Genomic DNA, 14,402 nt, shown 5'->3' on the forward strand with positions numbered 1-14,402 from the left:
CCTCTACCATGTCTGTGCGCTCCTGGGACCACTGGCAGGAGACTTCTTAGAGAAGATGCACGATCATGTAATGACGATCACGACATCTGCAGATGTGGGCACAGAGACAGTCATCAGGCTGTCTGAATGCCTGAACATCCCTCAGTCTCTCTCCTGACCAGCGGACCGTGAGGAGAAGCAATGGACAAGAAGCTTCCCCTGCCTGGACCCCCCACCCCCCGACTCCAACATCCAGGACATCGGCCCTGCATACTGCTTCTGAGAGTAGCGTCCATCCCACTGAGATGTCCTCCTAGGATGCCCACTCTGCTCCCCGGGACCCGGCTGGCACGGGCTCCTGTGGGGCCCACAGGTGGTGGGGTGAGGTGGGCAGAGCGCGACCCAGAGGAGAGGTCTCAGCTGCATCACCTCTGGGCTTGGATATCACTTACTGCTCTCTCGAGTCCCTGCACATCCTCTCCAGTCACCAGACGTGACTGAGGAGATAATGAGAGATGCCTGGGGACTAAACAGCCCCCAAACACCCTATTAAATCTTCACCTCACCTCGTTGCTGTGAGACCAGCAGCAGGAGACATACAGACAGATAAATATCCCAACAGATGTCAGTAGCCATGCGATTCACAATTTAGAGACAGAGGCGTGGAAAGGAGAGAGAGAATGAGAGAAAAAGAGGTAGGAAGGCCAAGATCAAACTGAGATGTTTCACATTAACTGTGTGTGATGCTTGTTGATAAAACTGTATCATAAGTTAAGTACTTGTCATGTGCTTTGACACATACAGGCAAACCTCAGGGGTACTTTGGGTTCACTTCCAGACCAAGGCAGTGAAGAAAGCGTCAAATAGAGTCACCTGAATTTTTTGGCTTCTCAGCACATGTAAAAAGTCATGTTCAGGGCTTCCCTAGTGGTCCAGTGGTTAAGAGTGTACCTGCCAATGCAGAGTATGTGGGTTCGAACTCTGGTCTGGGAAGATCCCTTATGCCACAGAGCAACCAAGCCCACAAGCCGCAACTACTGAAGTCCTTGAGCTCAAGAGCCAGTGCTCTGCAACAAGAGAAGCCACCACAGTGAGAAGCCCTCAGAACACAACGAGAGAGTAGCCCCTGCTCACCACAAGTAGAGAAAAGCCCACGCAGGATCAAAGGCCCAGTGGACAGTCAGAAAAGAGGGGCCAGGGAGAACCAGAGGAGGACAGGGCAGTGTGCCAAGACAGCAGGAGGACTTACATGCCTCAATTCCTCTATTAATCCTGGGAGACTAAAGGGGCTCAGAAGAGATTAAATAATTGTAAGCTTACACGACTCTTGAGGGGCAGCACCAATCCAACCCCAGATGCTTGAAATTCCAAAACAATGTCTGCCAGACACAGACTTGGCACCAGACGATTTTATAACTAAGTGCAGCGTTTATTTAATTCTCCTGCATTTGTGAGAAAGTATTATTGCTGCACTCCATGGGGTCACAAGGAGTCAGACACGACTTAGCGACAGAACATCATGAAAGGAGAACAGGAAACATCCGTGCAGCCATGGTAATTTTTCAGGTTATGTGAAGCCTTCAGCTTCCCCTGGTTCTGTCTCAGCCCATGTCCCCAGCACATAAGGGACTAAACAAAACTGCCAGGATGTGGCTAAGCTCCCAGTTCTCTCTGCTGCTGGCACACAGACTATGAAGACCAGAGGAGAAATTTAACCAAAAATTATAGATGATTTTTCTAAGTCTGTTCGAATGCATGCTAGGGCCAGGAATTCCACCTGGTAATCTTGATCCCAGGTGTCCCTCCATCTCCCAACAGCCGACAGGGAAGCTGAAGGGCAAGGAGGGCCCAGGAACCCCCGAGGTCACAGTCACGGGACATTACTCACAGTTAAGGTGGTTGACCGCACTCCCTCCCCGTTGCCCAGCAGCAAACACACTCTGTCACTCACAGGGTCAGGGGCTGTTAAGAGTTGTATTTTCACAAAAGAAAGTCAGGGTGTGGGGGCAGAGCAGTCAGCACCCCGCGTCCTGCTGTCAGCTGGGGGAGCTGGTGCAGGGCTCGGAGCAGGCGTCCACGTCTGGCTCTCATCACAGAGACTGGCTGAAGCCACAGGCTCACCTGATCCTCCCTCTCTCCCCACGGTTATGGCCCATAGACCTCACCCTTGGTTCTCCAGTTAGTTTCACTCTTTCCTTCTGCCCAGGACACAGGCACCAGGCTCAGAGCTGCCCACAGTGACGATATAGGCAGTGGAGGACACCGGGCTAAGTTCAAACCACAGCCTCAAAGGACAGGAAGGGGCCACCATCAGGGACATGGGAGACACCCAAATTCAGGGACAGGCTCTCCAGAGGGGGCACTTTGGGGAGGATATTAGAGAAGACCTGAAGGGGGCACAGGGCATTGGCCCTGCAGAGCGGGAATGTGCATGGCCTGGGGTCCTGGGTACCACAGAGATCCCCACCTAGAGGCCCCCGAGGGATGCTCTGAAGCTCTGGGTGGGAAGGGATTGAAGCAAGAAGTGAGACTCCTGCTACAGGAACAGCATCTGGAGCTGCTGGGGGCAGGGGAGGCATCCCAGGGAAGTTCTCTGTCCATTCAACTCAATTCTGTCTTGACTCTGATGACCCAGGGTTAGCACAGACCTGCAGGTCAAGAATAAAATCTTTCACAAAATCCCCCCACCACCCTTCACATGCAATCACAAGCCTTGTGGACCATCTGTGCTGCTGATCAACCTGCTCTAAGTGGGGTGGGGGGGGAGGCAGGGGGAGCATCCCCACACCCTTATAGGTTAGAACTCACTGAAAGTGCTACACCTACAATTACAGTTGTGTCATACATAGACAATACAGATTGGGACAGGTGAATGTTACATGTGCGGGGGTCAGGCTCTCGGGGGAGAGGGGGCAGAGCTGTCGTGCTCTGTCCCTCATCCTTGGGCAGTCTCTCCCAGAAAGCATCCACATGCCCAGCAGGTGTGATCTCCCTGACAACCCAGGTGGGGTCCACAGGGACTCACAAACAGCCAAACGTTCCAACTGCTCAGGAACTTCCGAGGGTTTTTGAGACACAGCATCAGGAACCAGAAACAAAGACCAGATGTACTTGATAACACCATGAGGAGAAGCAGAAGGGCTGGGTGTATCTGCTCTTGTTTTGCTTTTGTTTTTTCATGAGGTTTTTTTTTTTAATTAATTATTTTAATTGGAGGTTAATTTACAATATTGTGGTGGTTTTTGCCATACATCAACATGAATCAGCCACGGTGTACATGTGTCCCAACATCCCCATCCCATCCCTCTGGGTTGTCCCAGTGCACTGGCTTTGAGTGCCCTGTTTCACGCATCAAACTTGGACTGGTCATCTGTTTCACATATGGTAATATACATGTTTCAATGCTATTCTCTCAAATCATCCCACACTTGCCTTCTCCCACAGAGTCCAAAAGTCTGCTCTTTACATCTGTGTCTCTTTTACTGTCTTGCATATAGGGTCATCATTACCATCTGTTTAAATTCTATATATATGCATTAATATACTGTATTGGTGTTTTTCTTTCTGACTTACTTCACTCTGTATAACAGGCTCCAGTTTCATTCACCTCATTAGAACGGACTCAAATGCATTATTTTAAATAGCTGAGTAATAGCGCATTGTGTGTATATGTACCATAGCTTTCTTATCCATTCATCTGCCAGTGGACATCTAGGTTGCTTTCATGTCCTAGCTATTGCAAACAGTGCTTCAACAAACATTGGGGTGCATGTATCTCTTTCAATTCTGGTTTTCTTGGTGTATATGCCCAGCAGTGGGATTGCTGGCTTGTATAGCAGTTCTATTTGCAGGTTTTTAAGGAATCTCCATACTGTTCTCCATAGTGGCTGTACCAGTTTTCATTCCCACCAACAGTGTAAGAGGGTTCTCTTTTCTCCACACCCTCTCCAGCATTTGTTGTTTGTAAACTTTTTGACGGCAGCCCTTCTGACCTGCATGAGATGTGGTTTGATTGCCCTTGGTTTTGAAGTGGTCAGCCGAGAAGGGTTGTGGTGGAAACGGGGGAGGGGGGGTAGAAAACAAAACTGTGCAGGAGCCAGGAATGATTCCAAGGAACGGAGCAAGCAGCATAAATAAACACCAGGGCTTTGAGGAAAACAAGTGGTTCGCGGTGGTGGTGGTGGGATGGGGCGGGGGCGTTGTTGGGATGGGGAGGGATCCGGCATCAGCCTGGGAGGTGAACTCCAGGAAGAAGTCAGAGGATGTGCCTTCTGTAACTCTGTGGCTTTCAAACATGTTTGATTGCCTGTGAAGAGACCAGGGCTGATACTGACACCAAACAGCCTACAACAGGAAGAGAATCATTCCTATTGCAGCCTCCTCTATTTCAGTCTTAAAAATAACACTGCTGATGCCCTACCCCCACATCTGTGCTGGGAGGTTGGGTCTAAGCTCTCATTGTTGGCAGCACAGAAACTTCCCTCCAGCCTTTCAAGGAAGTGAGTCTCCGCTGCAACTTGTAAGACCACCTGCAGATTTCCCGCAACTTTGTAATGAGCTTGAAATTCCCAGAAGAAACAATTAAAGAGATCTGTGAATTATTTTGTGAATGCAGAAGAGGACTGCAAATGAGGTGGCCCTGACTGTCGCTAAGGGCACAGAAGAGTGGCTGAAGGCGCAAAGGACACGGCCAGGGGGCGGGGAGCCGCGGTGCTGCCCAGAGCAGAGGGCTAGGCAGTTACGTCACTGCCCCTCCGGGAGGCAGCTACAGCTCGTCAGAAGTGCTGTGTGCAAAGTCCTAAGCCAGAGTTCCGCTCCCTGGCCAGGCCAGCTGCCCCTTGACGGCCAACTCCAGGCAGGGCCTGAGGTCTCAGCCCTGCCCCGTCTGTAAGCTGCCAAGCACACAGCTCTGAGCTGTCTGAGGGTAACGCTTTCCCGAGCTAAAATTTCTGACCCCTGACATTGGCCTTGAACAAGATGGAGGATTTGCAATCAGAGGGCATGAGTCGCGTGGCTGTGGACTACGTGGGAGGCATCCTGCAGCCTACGCCCACCTGTGACACCTGGGATCAGATCTGGAGCTTCCAAGCCAGGCCCGACGACCTGCTCATTTCTACCTACCCGAAAGCAGGTAGGCGGCAGGGACAGGGGACAGGGGAGGTGGAGGGAGGGGCAGGGACAGAAGCAAGCAAGATGCAGCACTGAGGATGTTGAGAAACCCACCGGGGTTTGAGCAGAAAACCATTGAGTGGGCAGAGGGATACGGCCAACACAAAAATCACAGGGGGCGGGGGCGGGGGCGGGGGGAACCACACAAAAAACATTAAAATGACCTACACGTCTTAAGAATTTAATACTTCCCGTGAAGTCCATGTTGTTTACTTCCCTGCAAGACAGTAAATCAAACAGTCTGAAACAAAGGGGCCAGGCTTGTTGATTTACTTATTATCAGGGCAGGCCCTTACAGCAGAGCTAGACCGGGCACCCCCAGCTGGTTGGGGGAGCGGCTGAGCAGAGAAGGGAGCTTATGTTCTGCAAGGCTGAACTCCTAAGTCCCCCTGCTCAGGGTCCCAGACCTACCCTCTGCATCTCCACCCTCCCAGTGGTATGTTGTGAACCTGCTTTTCTTATTTCAATAATCAGTTTAACAAAGTTACTGCAGAAACAGGACAAACGAGCTCAGCCACTGCATTATGTAAAATTTGAGGGTGAGCCGGGATGCGGAGTTCTCTGCACCTATTTGTGTGCATCTACAGTCAGGCCAAAACGCAGTGCTCAGCTCACACCCCAACTGCACATACATTTGCTCTTTGCAAAATCAGTAACTGTCAATAACTTCTGCTACATTTGTTCATGGGCACACACACATATACTCCACCCACCCTCTGACTTTATCTGTACTGATGCAGATGGGGCCTTAGACTCATGTATCCACTGGTTTCAAATCAGCCCTGACTTTCTGATATTACTCCTCATGAGTTTGTTCAGAATTAAAATTTTCTAAATGTGAGTTTCTGAAAGTAACCCCTGGTAGGGAATCACATCCCACTGCCTTATTTCACTCACAATTCTACTCTATCACCATAATTTCAGTACAATGCTTACTGTTTCATCTTTTTCCACCTACCAAAAGTGAGCATTAAGGTTTGGTTCATTTAGAGTTTTCATGGGTTAGGGGGATTACAATCTAATAACAACAGAAAGAAAAGTACTTACCAGTTAATGCAGTATTTAATCAGTCATGAAAACTGCATATGCTAACAAAGGCTGTATTGATAAAAGGGAATAAGAAACAAGCTCAGATGATGTAAAGGTTTTCACCTAGATTTTTAGCAAATAGTAAACATTCTGTGACTGAGCAGAGATACACACTTTGTAGAATCACTGACCTCTGACCCCAAGGACCAGCTGACTTTGAACTTCCAGCTGCACTGGAACCTGCCCCAGTGTTAGCCCATGGCTATAAATTCAGAGTTGTTGTTTAGTCGCTAAGTCATGTCTGACTCTGAAACCCCATGGACTGTAGCCCACCAGGCTCCTTTGTCCATGGAATTCTCCAGGCAAGAATACTGGAATGGGTTGCCATTTCCTACTCCAGGGGATCTTCCCAACCCAGGGATTAAACCCACATCTCCTGCTTGGCAGGCGGATTCTTCGTCACTGAGCCACCTAGGAAGCCACCAAAATTCATATGAAACACACAAAACTAGTACAAATGACACTAACTTCCTTTGAGTTGATAGCTAAAGAAATATTGGTCCTTTAACCCGTAATGAAGAGTTGGTGCCAGATAAAATTAGAGACCAACTCATCTAGGAAACAAGATGCCACTGCTATTTGATCTCCTGACACGGACGTGGTCAGACACCGGTTCAATAGGTCTCCAAGTCTGCAAAGTAGGTGGTAGCCCCCACACTAGTCAGGATGGGGCCCATATAAGTGACCGAAACTGGAGACGGAAGCCCTCCTCCAGGGGTAGTGGGGGTGCAGCTTCTGGATTGAGCTCCGAGCTTGATCCAGATGTGTGGAGTGGCTTCCACACATCTTGTACCTGGTGGGGCCACCCTCAGACCTCTGTCTCCTTCTTTTAACTCTCAGAAGGTCAATCAGTCTCAGGGTGTTCAGAATCTCAGTGGCAAAGGAGCCTAGGAATGCACTTTCTAACCTTCAGGGAAAACAGGACAGCGTGAACATGGAGACTAAGCCCTAATCACTCGCTCATTTAGCCAACACATAACAAAGCCTCCTGGGTACCAACCTCAGACTGCTGGGAAACAGTCTGAAGATCACACAGGGATGACCCCACATCACAGTTGGGTGAGAAAGACTTTTCCACTCCACCTTTTTGAGGAACAATGCCACCAACTCAGTAGCAAAACAACCCTAATGAATGGCTGTGACAGAGAAAAGAAGAACTGTCTATTTAGGAATCTTATATCCACTCCAAACTGGAGTCTTTGCCTAAAAATCCCATATTATGATAACACAAGATATAAACAAAGAAGGATGTTTTCTGAATTCCACTATAAAGCAGGCTTCAATGTTCACACAGCTGCTCTAACGAGTATTTGCTCACATCCTAAGAAATGCGGGAGATAATGTCTGTGCCTCCTATTCTTACCCACGGAACAAGGAACAACATGGACGCAGGAGATTGTGGACTTGATACAAAACGGGGGTGACGTCGACCAAAGCCAGAGGGCACCCACGCACGAGCGATTTCCCTTCATCGAGTGGATAGTCCCTTCCCTAGGATCTGGTGAGTACCGCACGGCTGCACCTGACCCCAGGTCTAGACGTACTCCGGAATTTTTACTAGCCAGCAGCCCTCTCAGGCTTCCCAGGTGGTGCTGTGGTAAAGAATCCACCTGCAAATGCAGGAGATGTGGGTTCCATCCTTGGGTTGGGAAGATCCCCTAGAGAAGGAAATGGCAACCCACTGCAGTGTTCTTGTCTGGAGAATCCCATAGACAGAAGAGCCTGGTGGACATGGCTGAGTGACTAAGCACAGTAGCCCTTTCAGAATCCCAGGTGTTCAAACCACCATCAATGGACTTCAGGACTCTTTTTCCCTGTCTGGCCATGGCTATACTTCAGACATTTTCTAATTGAGTTTCTGTTCATACAAAAGTAAGTTAAGGGACTTACCTGGTGGTCCAGTGGCTAAGATTCCGAGCTCTCAATGCAAGGGACCTGGGTTCAATCCCTGGTCAGGGAAACTAGAATGCACATGCCACAATTAAGACCTGGTACAGCCAAATAAATATAAATAAATATTAAAATAAAAATAAATATTAAAAAAGTTTTAAAATAAAAGTAAGTTTTGATTCTCCAATTAGAAATTAAATTCATTCCACAAAGATGAGCCTAGGTAAGATAATTTTATGATGGAAGGGTTTGAATTTTTTAGGTTCTTATTTATTTGGTTTATTGTTATGGTTAAAAGCTGTTCTAGAGACTTTGCTGGTGGCCAGTGGTTAAAATGGTGCTCTCACTGCAGGGAGCATGAGTTCAATCCCAGCTGGGGAACTAGAATCCCACAAACTATGTGGCAAAAACAAAAACTGCTCTAGCCAAAAACCCCATTCTCTCATATGAAAGCCACAGAGAGTTACAGGTGATCTGGAGTATTCCTAATGTAGTAAAAATGGGGCAGCAAGTTTCTGAAGCAAATGGAGAAAAATAATGGAAAGTTGTTGAAAACTAATTTCACAGGCTTGGAACAAGCGAATGCAATGACCTCACCCCGGATACTGAAGACACACCTCCCCTTCCACTTGCTGCCACCATCTCTCCTGGAGAAGAACTGTAAGGTAGGGAGCCAAAGGAATGCAGAATTGGCCCCTTAGAAGGACCTCAGACTGGTCTTCAATTTCCTCTTAAAACACTTCACTTGTTAAATTAAAAACAGAAACAAAACAAAAAAGTCCACTGGTCACATATCCTCAATACGCAGATTGACATGAATCCTTTCCACCTCCCACAAAAGCCACAGCACAGAAACACAGCATCAGGAAAACCCACCTGTGTGGAATACGCCCACCCTCAAGTCATTGTCTGCTGTTCTAATCCTGGTTTTGCTTCTCCTCTTCCCCTGTCCGCTCCTAGATGATCTACGTAGCCAGGAACCCCAAGGACAACATGGTGTCTTATTACCACTTCCACAGGATGAATAGAATCCTTCCTGCTCCAGGCACCTGGGAAGAATACTTTGAGAATTTTCTGGCTGGGAAAGGTGAGAGCTTGGTTTCCATCCTGTCTCAAAATCCTCAAGCACTCTACAAAGAAGGTGTCAGTTCCTGAGAACAGCAGGGACTCTGCTGGCTTTCAGTTTAGCTCAGTCGCTCAGTTGCGTCCGACTGTTTGTGATCCCATGGACTGCAGCACGCCAGACCTCCCTGTCCATCACCTACTCCCAGAGTTTACTCTGACTCAGGAGTCAGTGATGCCATCCAACCATCTCATCCCCTGTCATCCGCTTCTCCTCCTGCCTTCAATCTTTTCCAGCATCAGGGTCTTTTCAAATGAGTCAGCTCTTCGCATTAGTATTGGCCAAAGTATTGGACTTTCAGCTTCAACATCAGTCCTTCCAGTGAATATTCAGGACTGACTTCCATTAGCTGGCTTTACCATGAAGGAATCTCCAGGGTGACCTCCTCCCTCCCTTCAGGATCCTCCTCCCGGGGCGGGGGTGGGGGTGGGCGGTGTACTTGTCACTGGGTTTCTGTGACTCACTGCCCTGTTTCTGGTCCCATCCTGCAGTGTGCTGGGGCTCCTGGTATGACCACGTGAAGGGCTGGTGGCACGCCAAGGACCAGCACCGCATCCTCTACCTTTTCTACGAGGACATGAAGGAGGTGAGGACCAGGCCACCTAACAAGTCCCCATTTGACCATAAATGCTTCAGTTGCAATGTGTGCACCCCATCGGGGACCCTCAGATTGCAGTCAGGCACAGGAGGTGCTGTGTTTCACTGGCTGCCCCATCCACCCATCACAGCGCACCTGGCACATCATGAGTTTCCATATCACAATCTCACCTGATCTCCCTGGAACTCTGGGCTGTGGGACACCTTTTCCTCACAGGCAGAGGATGGCAAACATGAGTGATGCCTTTTCTGCCCCCTTGCGGTGTATATTTTAAAATTCCCATTAGAAGGGAAAAACTTTGTAGTACATTTTGGTTTTTTTTTCATTAGTGCTAGAGGAATGACAGGGTTTCAAGAAACAGTTTAAGAAATTCAGTGCACCCCAATGTTCATCGCAGCACTGTTTATAATAGCCAGGACATGGAAGCAACCTAGATGCCCATCAGCAGATGAATGGATAAGGAAGCTGTGGTACATATACACCATGGAATATTACTCAGCCGTTAAAAAGAATTCATTTGAATCAGTCCTAATGAGATGGATGAAACTGGAGCCCATTAATCAGAGTGAAGTAAGCCAGAAAGATAAAGAACATTACAGCATACTAACACATATATATGGAATTTAGAAAGATGGTAACGATAACCCTATATGCAAAACAGAAAAAGAGACACAGAAATACAGAACAGACTTTTGAACTCTGTGGGAGAAGGTGAGGGTGGGATATTTCAAAAGAACAGCATGTATACTATCTATGGTGAAACAGATCACCAGCCCAGGTGGGATGCATGAGACAAGTGCTCAGGCCTGGTGCACTGGGAAGACCCAGAGGAATCGGGTGGAGAGGGAGGTGGGAGGGGGATCGGGATGGGGAATACGTGTAACTCTATGGCTGATTCATATCAATGTATGACAAAACCCACTGAAATGTTGTGAAGTAATTAGCCTCCAACTAATTAAAAAAAAAAAAAGAAATTCGGTGCAGTGGGAAACACTATGGACTCTTGAACCCAAGTTCTGACTTACTGCTTGCTGGCAATTCTTCTTTGTGAAGATGCTTGACGTCTAGGAATTTTGATGTTAGAAGTCATTAGAGAGATGCTATCAGGACTGAAGGAGGTGGTGTCATGAGAATTGATGGTAAATGGTCATCTACCCAGCACTTTTGTGATTCCACTGGGTCTGTACAGAACAACAATCTGTGTTCTTGGATTTGTAACTGAGAGCCTGATTTTTGAAAAGTACATCACAGACAGAAGCAGGAAACAGGCCGCTGTGACGTCCGCTCTCAGCATCAGTTCAGTGCCTCCCGCGGGGGCATTTATCAGATGGGCTGGAGCAGGACATATGGACCTGACCCTGGACATACTGCCCCATGGAGCATGTCCCATGCACTCCAGATCACTGTGTTTCTAGCATCTTACTGACGTGACCCAGTTGACATGTTAGAGCAAGAACAGTGTAAAGACTCCAGTTAATACAGAGAACAGTACGAGTCACCACATCTAAATGAGTCATTTCTGAAAAGCTGAACATGTGTGAGATATGATTTTTAAAAATTTTAACTCGTGGCATGTTACTGATTACTATTATTAATTCATTTCAATATTTTTTAAGACTATTATTCATTGATACACATTATCTTATACCATGTCTTTTCTTTTGACTCTGCTCATAGAACCCAAAGCATGAAATTCAGAAGCTGGCAGAATTTATTGGAAAGAGCTTAGATGATAAAGTTCTGGATAAAATTGTTCACCACACTTCATTTAGTGTCATGAAGCAGAACCCGATGGCAAACTACACGTCGATTCCGGCTAAATTCATGAACCACTTGATTTCTCCATTCATGAGAAAAGGTTTTCAATGTTTCCTTTTGGCCAGAATCCTGAAGGACTTGTCCAATATTTCACAGTCTCTGGGGAGTTCTCTTTCTATAGAAAAGAAAAATAAGATTGATAATGAAGGATTCTGGGAAAAGAACAATTTAAGAAACCACAGATGAAATTAACGTTCAGCCACAAGGGGAAAGTGAGATTTGGTGTCTAGGTCTAAGGGCTTATCCTCTTGTTCCCTCTGGAGTTCCGGCTGATAAGGTGAAAAGATACAGAATCGAGTCAGATGGAGCAAAGTATCCACTTTATAGAGAGTTCCAGGCTGTCAGAAACGTCCATTCATTCAAAACTACTTCCCAAGTGGTTACTGTGTGCCAGACTCTGTTCTAGGTAATGTTCAGAGCAGTGAACAAAACACAGGAAAGTTCCAGCCCTCGTGGAAATTATATTCTAGCTGTAAACAGGAAGCAAATGAAAAAACATGCAGGATAATAGATGACAGTATGGAGAAAAACCAGCCTGGGAAAGGTAACAGGGATTGCAACTGGAGAATTGGGGGGAATCTTCCTTTCTCAAAACGGCATGTGCAGTCCCTCCACTAGCAGGCCTTGCTTGTTCTGCGGGCAACATCATGTTAGCACAGACCTTGCTTCAGTGGGCAGGAAGGACACACTGCTGCTCATACAACCTTGCCATCTCCCGACCCACACACCAGACAGGTGATCCTTCCTCCCTCCTGGAGGAGACCCTGCCAGGCCAGCCAGAGGAATGTCTCCGGGTCAGGGGGTAGAACTCCTCATACAAGAGCAGAACAGAGAACCACCCCTCCCAGCACCCTGTCCCCTACACCCTCCTACCCCACTCCCACCACAGTACTGACTCCCCACCATGACTGTTTCAGGGGTCGTCGGGGATTGGAAGAACCACTTCACCGTGGCCCAGAATGAGAGATTTGATGATGATTACAGGAAGAACATGGCTGACACCACTCTAACTCTCCACTTTCGATTCTCGTAAGGAAGAAAAATCACCAGATTTAATTGGTGTAAAAGTTGATTACCCTGACCCCGTGATATTGAATTCAGGTGGCTGGACTAGTGCTTCTTGTGTCTGCTTTTGTTCACCCTAATAAAAGATGGAGCTAAAAAAAAAAAAAAAAAAAAGGAGCTAACAGAGGTTGGGGCCAGGTGGAGGGCGGAGACTTACAACCCTGGCATCCTTGCTAATGATCATGATGCGTCAGTTTTCTACAGACCACATGCATGTGAACATGTTAAATATGCTCTGGTCATCACATAAGAACATACTAAAGTTTTCAGATGAAGTGTTGGTTTAAGAAAATTTGTAAATACAGCACTAAAATGTGTCAATAGCTACTATTTCTTGGTAGCCAGCGATTTCTTGGTAGCCAAGTAACCATCATCAGGTGACTGTTTTCCCCTGAAACTTTCTCATTCACTCCAGGCTTCTTCCTTCAGTGCCTCTACCCCTGTCCCTCACCGCTGCCTCTGCATTTCGCTGGACTCCCCTTCCACTCCCAGCCAACCCATCCCAGACTTGCACCTTGACCCACCTCTCTGCAGCCCCTCCTCAATTGTGTTCTAATCCATCAGCAACACCTGTCAGTGTACCTCCAGGATGTCTTACCTCTGCAGCCACCCTTCCAGTTCAGAAGCCTCTCCCTTGCCTATAAGCTATGTGACTTGTTTCTCTGTTCATCATACATCTGCCAAACTTCTTTTCCCACAGCAAGATTCTTTACATTTCTCTTTAGCTCAGAATCTTTCAATGATTCTGATGTTTGCTGCCTACAAGATACATCCCAAGCAATTTTAGCCACCGATTCAAAGGCAGCTACGTGGATGACTTACCTTATGACATGGGTGACTTACCTTCCAAACTGCCTGCCAGCTGGATTTCATGCTGCCAAACCCCCTCCTCACTGCAGCAGAGAGCCACCTCGCTGGTTCCGAGCGCATCTCGCAGGCTCCTCCCCACTCCAACTAGTCTTACTGTCATCCCACCTTCTCCAGACACTTCCTTTCCTTTCTCTCCACCAGTTTAAAACATAAATAGCAAGTTCACTAACCAGCACAGGCCTCCCATCTTCCTGCAACCTGAAGGACCATCTGCTCTTTGGAGGTCTTTCACACATAATTCTTATGTGATTAAGATTAAAGTGTATCATTAAATCTCTTATAGGTCTGTATTGTCTCTTTTGTGCTTATTTAAATTTTCATTTGCTCATTTTTTCTCCAAGAGAAGGACGTTGCTAAATACTTCAATGCACACCAAATGGCAAGAACTGAGAACTAAGTAACTGAAATACTCTATCAGTCAAGGAAATCTAAAAAGCCAACTTCTTATATTCTAAGTAGTCCTATACCAGTTATCTTCTAGAGCTTACTGTGTTAGCCACTAGCTGCATGTAGTTACTTAAATTATTTAAAATTTGAAAAGACACCTATACCCCAATGTTCATAGCAGCACCATTTACAATAGCCAAGACACAGAAACCTAAATGTCCATTGACAGATGAACGGATAAATAAGACTTGGCGTGTGTGTGTGTGTGTGTGTGTGTGTGTGTGTGTAACGGAATATTACTCAGGCATAAAAAATGTGATCTTGTCATTTGTGACAACATGGACGGATCTATTAGATATTACACTAAGTGAAATAATCAAAGACAAAAACCATATTGTTTCATTACATGTAGAA

At 47.0% G+C, this 14,402-nt stretch overlaps 1 protein-coding gene across 2 annotated transcripts; it reads left to right on the forward strand.

Annotated features, from left to right (window-relative positions):
* The first annotated feature begins 4,351 nt into the window (after positions 1–4,351).
* LOC122703559 (sulfotransferase 1C4-like) lies at positions 4,352–13,887 on the forward strand. Of its 2 annotated transcripts, none has more exons than XM_043917889.1 (7): positions 4,352–5,110; positions 7,607–7,738; positions 8,695–8,792; positions 9,088–9,214; positions 9,742–9,836; positions 11,526–11,706; positions 12,584–13,887. In XM_043917889.1, the coding sequence occupies exons 1-7, from the start codon at positions 4,957–4,959 to the stop codon at positions 12,697–12,699; spliced, it is 903 nt and encodes a 300-aa protein (XP_043773824.1). In that variant the 5' UTR covers positions 4,352–4,956; the 3' UTR covers positions 12,700–13,887. The 2 variants fall into 2 exon arrangements, with proteins under 2 accessions (XP_043773824.1, XP_043773825.1); XM_043917890.1 differs by having other exon boundaries at positions 4,363–5,110; positions 7,613–7,738.
* The last annotated feature ends 515 nt before the right edge of the window (positions 13,888–14,402 follow it).

This window comes from Cervus elaphus, chromosome 11 (genome assembly GCF_910594005.1).
Source record: "Cervus elaphus chromosome 11, mCerEla1.1, whole genome shotgun sequence".
Taxonomy (NCBI): Eukaryota; Metazoa; Chordata; class Mammalia; order Artiodactyla; family Cervidae; genus Cervus; species Cervus elaphus.

Excerpts from the sequence above, each read along its gene's own strand:
- LOC122703559 (XM_043917889.1), top strand. The coding sequence starts at position 4,957 with ATGGAGGATTTGCAATCAGAGGGCATGAGTCGCGTGGCTGTGGACTAC. Across the intron at positions 7,739-8,694 it reads AGTCCCTTCCCTAGGATCTG|GCTTGGAACAAGCGAATGCA; the intron begins GTGAGTACCGCA and ends CTAATTTCACAG. Across the intron at positions 9,837-11,525 it reads TCTACGAGGACATGAAGGAG|AACCCAAAGCATGAAATTCA; the intron begins GTGAGGACCAGG and ends CTCTGCTCATAG.